The 4,494-nt window shown below is 55.8% G+C and overlaps 1 protein-coding gene across 1 annotated transcript; it reads left to right on the top strand.

Moving 5' to 3' along the window:
* The first annotated feature begins 603 nt into the window (after positions 1–603).
* On the top strand, positions 604–3,533 carry FMOD (fibromodulin). The gene is made up of 2 exons (XM_010073715.1): positions 604–1,602; positions 3,310–3,533. Exons 1-2 carry the CDS (start codon positions 612–614, stop codon positions 3,459–3,461), a joined length of 1,143 nt encoding a protein of 380 aa, XP_010072017.1. The 5' UTR covers positions 604–611; the 3' UTR covers positions 3,462–3,533.
* The last annotated feature ends 961 nt before the right edge of the window (positions 3,534–4,494 follow it).

A 4,494-nucleotide genomic window follows, 5' to 3' on the forward strand; every position in this document is an offset into this window, starting at 1 on the left:
TAAATAGAACTCCATCCAAACATGCCTTGAGCTCCATCAGCCTGTTCTCACAGCTACCGCTCTCCTCTGCTTGGCCAGAGTTTGGCCAAGTCCCTTCTCCTCCCTCCTGTGCAGAGCCAGCGCAGGTGAATCCCGGGCACCCGGAAGCAGAGATGCGTGACCTTGCACAAATTTGGACCATGCATCTCTATCGTCTACTCAGTTGTAGCAAAAATCCCCATAAATCAAGATTTTGCCAGCAAATACACACTGGGATGGAGGTTTCGAACAGGGGACGTGTCTGCAGTGACCTTGCACAAATTTGGACCATGCGTCTCTATCCTCTACTCAGTTGTAGCAAAAATCCCCATAAATCAAGATTTTGCCAGCAAATACACACTGGGATGGAGGTTTCGAACAGGGGACATGTCTGCAGCCGCATTTTTTTGGGTAGGATTCACTCAGGTCCCCTGGTTCTCCAGCTCTGCCACCAAGTGCCACCAACCCCACGCAGGGTTGTGACCACATCCAGCCCAGCAGCTCACCCACCTCTAGCCCTTACATCCAACCTGACGCTGCTGATGGTTTCCTCCCCATTTCTCTCCCACCCAGGTCCCTCCAGCACCAGCACCATGCGTTGGGTCACCATCCTGATCATCGCCGGGCTCTGCGGAGCCTCCCTGGGCCAGTACAATGAAGAAGAAGACATGGCTTGGCTACAGTACTACATGAGGCAGTCCCGGATGTCCTCCTACAACTACATGCCCTACTACGAGGATGAGAACCCCCCTTACGTCTACTCTTACCTCCCAGCTCCAGACACGGAGGCAGAACCTGGCCCTGAAGCTCAGCAAGCCTCTTCCTGGCAATGTCCCCAAGAGTGCGACTGTCCCCCTAATTTCTCATCAGCCATGTACTGTGACACCCGTAACCTGCGGTACCTGCCCTTCGTGCCTACCCGCATGAAATACGTCTACTTCCAGAACAACCAGATCACCACCATCCAAGAGGGAGCTTTTGACAACTCCACGGAGCTGGAATGGCTGGCGCTGCACAACAACCAGATCACCAGTGAGAAGATGGGCAAGAGGGTCTTTGCCAAGCTCAAAAACCTGGAGAGGTTGTACATGAACAACAACAACCTCACCAAGATGCCCAGCCCCTTGCCCCGATCCCTGAGAGAGCTCCATTTGTCTTACAATCAGATCACCAAGGTCCCCTCCAACGCTCTGGAGGGTCTGGAGAACCTCACAGCCCTGTACCTCAGCCACAACTACATTTTTGAGATGGGAGCATCCCTCAAAGGGCTCAAGTCCTTGATTCTTGCTGATCTGAGCTACAACCACCTCAGGAAAGTCCCTGATGGGCTCCCAATGGCTTTGGAACAGCTCTACCTAGAGTATAACTACATCAACACCATTCCCGATGACTATTTCAAGGTCTCTCCCAAGCTGCTCTATGTCCGGATGTCCCACAACAGCCTGACAAACCAAGGTCTCTCTACCAACACCTTCAACAGCAGCAGCATCCTCGAGCTGGACCTCTCTTACAACAGGCTCCAGAAGATCCCCCGGGTCAGCACCAACCTGGAGAACCTCTACCTTCAAGGGAACCAAATCAACGGTGAGCAGGAACGCGTCCACCAAAGCGTGGTGGTGCAGGGGACGGTGGTGCAGAGGGATGGGGGGATGGGGGTGCAGAACCTGTGCCTCCCTGGGGGAGAACACTTGGGGTAATGGTTTGAGTAGGAAGCTGGGATCTGGGAGACTTCTAGGTGGCGCCCAACAAGGTGGAGATGGGGCCTGTTGTGTCCCAACCCACCAGCTCCTTCTGCCCACCTCCCTCCCCATCTGGAGGGGCACCAGCACAGCTCAGGCACAGTCCTGTGGTCTGCAGCCCGTGGTCTGCAGCCCAGGGGCACGTCCTCACTGGGGCTGGAACAGACAGGAGCTCTTCTATTAGAGCCATCAACACGGCATCTTCTGCCAGGACAAAAATTCACTCTGCTTAATACACAAATAAATAAAAGGAACAGATTGTTCTGGGGATGCTATTTATAAAAAATAAACTGGAGGAAAAAAAAAAGAAAAAAAAATCAAGTCAAGCAAACTCTTGGAAAAATCCAGGCTTGCGCCTCTCACCTGCCAAACCCCGAGGGCAGGACCCCCCTGGAGCGGTGCTGGAGCCCCTGAGCAAACCTGGGATGGGGACAGGGACGTGTCAGCACAGCCAGCCGCTGTTGCAGAGAAAACACACAACCCCGCACCGGGGAAGCGACAGAAACACAAAAACAAGAACAGATTCCCAAATGTTTGCTTTCAAAATTTGTAGCCGTTACCGTCTGCCCACAAATGCCACGAAACCACCGCGGAGCCGTTCAGCCTTCACGACAGTTTTTCCTCCAGCTGCAGGTTTTGCCGCTGACCTTTCAGCATCCCCAGGAGCGAGGGGCTGCAGGTCCGGGGGTGCAGCACTAACCTCTTATGGGGGGGGCACATCCCACCCTTGGGGTATCAGGCCTGGGGTCGTGTCCCTCCAGCCACATGGGGAGGTCCCCACTTACCCCACCGCAGGGCTTGCAGCAACCCAAACCCCCAGCCCATGGGTTTGGGGGTCCCCAGCACCCCGCTGCCTTCCCCAGCAGCATCCCGGCCCGGAGCTTTGCTGCCATCTAGGCGGTTGCTTCTCTCCCAAATCCTGCACAAAAATTTTGGAGTTTGCTCAGTTTTCTCCTTCCAAATCCAGCCTGAGCTGGGCTGGGGTGTCCCTGGCAGGGGTGTCCCTGCCTGGTGCTCGCAGCAGCCGGTGGCAGATGAAGGGAGAGGGGATACCTGCGGGCATGGGATAGGGACAGGGACATCCTCCCTCCTGGACACACTGCCTCGGTGGTCTCATGCTGCTGGGGGGGAGTTAAAGGCTGGAGGCTGCAGCAGCATATAAAGCCTCATGAAAGTGGTTGCAAAGGCAATTCCTAATAAAAAGAAAGGTTTTTCATTGTACTCCACCTGGCTTTTCCCCACTGACCCCGCTTCAAACCCTTGGATGGGCACAAACCCAGGGGCTCCTGACTGCAGCCAGGAGCATCAGGTACCCCTTTAGCTTAAGAGAGGAGGATGTTGAGTCCAAATGTGCAGGAATAGTTTGTGATTTGGGGGTGCTTTCCTTTTTTTCCTGCCCACCTTAACATCAAGCAGCTCTCAGAGGTCAGCACCCTCAGCCCCATCTCCAGAGCAGCCCCCCCAGGACATTTCTCACCTTGCTCCCCCAGAGATCACTCACATCACCACGGTCAGAGCCGGTGCTCAGCTCTCCGTCTGCTCTCACCCACAGAGTTCTCCATCAGCAGCTTCTGCACCGTGGTGGATGTCATGAACTACTCCCGGCTCCAGGTCCTGCGGCTCGACGGGAACGAGATCAAGCGGAACGCCGTGCCCCCCGACGCCCCGCTGTGCCTGCGCCGGGCCACCATCATCGAGATCTAACCTGGACCCCCCCAACCCTCTCCCCATCCTCAAGACTTGGCTCCTCCATTCCTGGGGAGATGCTCACTCCCATTTTAACGCAGCTTGACAGTCCGACTTGGCTTTGCAATAGTGCAATAAGGGGGCTCCGACACCAGCCCACGCGGGTGGGCAGGAGCTATTCTTCCCCAAATGTTCTTCCCCATCCACTCCCCCTTCCCAGCTCTCTGGCCATGCAGGGTGGGACAGGTCCCAGCACTGTTCCCCTCCCGGACCCCACCGCAGCTGCCCCCCTCCCCAGGGCTGCACCTCTGTTCACCATCCCTCCTCAGTTTGGGTGGGATAAAGCAGGGAAGGGGGAAGAGCTCATCTCACTTCTGAAACGTGGCACTGAGCATCCGACCCCAGCGGATGGGGTGGGTCCTGCAGATCCAGCAGATCTAAACCCACTCACCCAGGTGCCAGCGGTCACTGGGAGGAGCACCAGGAGGCTGGGAGCTGCATGAGGAAAGGGTTAAAGATTTCCTGGCTGCCAGCATCCCTCACTCTAGGATGGGGAAGAGCAAACCCACTCTTCCCCCTCCATTTTTCCCCCCTTCCACCATCAGCTGTGGAGTTCAAGAGAACCACCCTGAGAACCAGCTTGTTCATAGGCTGTGGCCAAGCGGAGGGTCTCACATCATCCTCCCAGACCACGGGTTCGGGACAGGACCGGGAGCAAGGGATGGGGCAGTACCTGGTGCTATCCCCCCCGGGAAGCCCCCGCACACCCAGCTCCATCCCACCCACCAGCGTGGCTCCAAGTCTCCCATTTAAAGAAAAAAAAAAAAAAAATCACAGCAACACGTGCATCCTCAGCACGTCTGAATTTGCCAAAAAGCCAAAACCACCCACTGCGGTTCCTTGGACGGTTCAGTTTGGGAACCAAAGGGGCAGCTGAGCTTCGGGGGTGACCTGCGAAGGTCATCCAGACCCTCCGCATTTCAACTGCATGCTAACACTATAGAAACAAAAACCCCAAAAAAACCTGTACTATCACCGGCGCATGAGCTGT

The sequence above is a fragment of the Pterocles gutturalis genome, unplaced genomic scaffold (assembly GCF_000699245.1).
Source record: "Pterocles gutturalis isolate BGI_N339 unplaced genomic scaffold, ASM69924v1 scaffold35492, whole genome shotgun sequence".
Lineage (NCBI taxonomy): Eukaryota > Metazoa > Chordata > Aves > Pterocliformes > Pteroclidae > Pterocles > Pterocles gutturalis.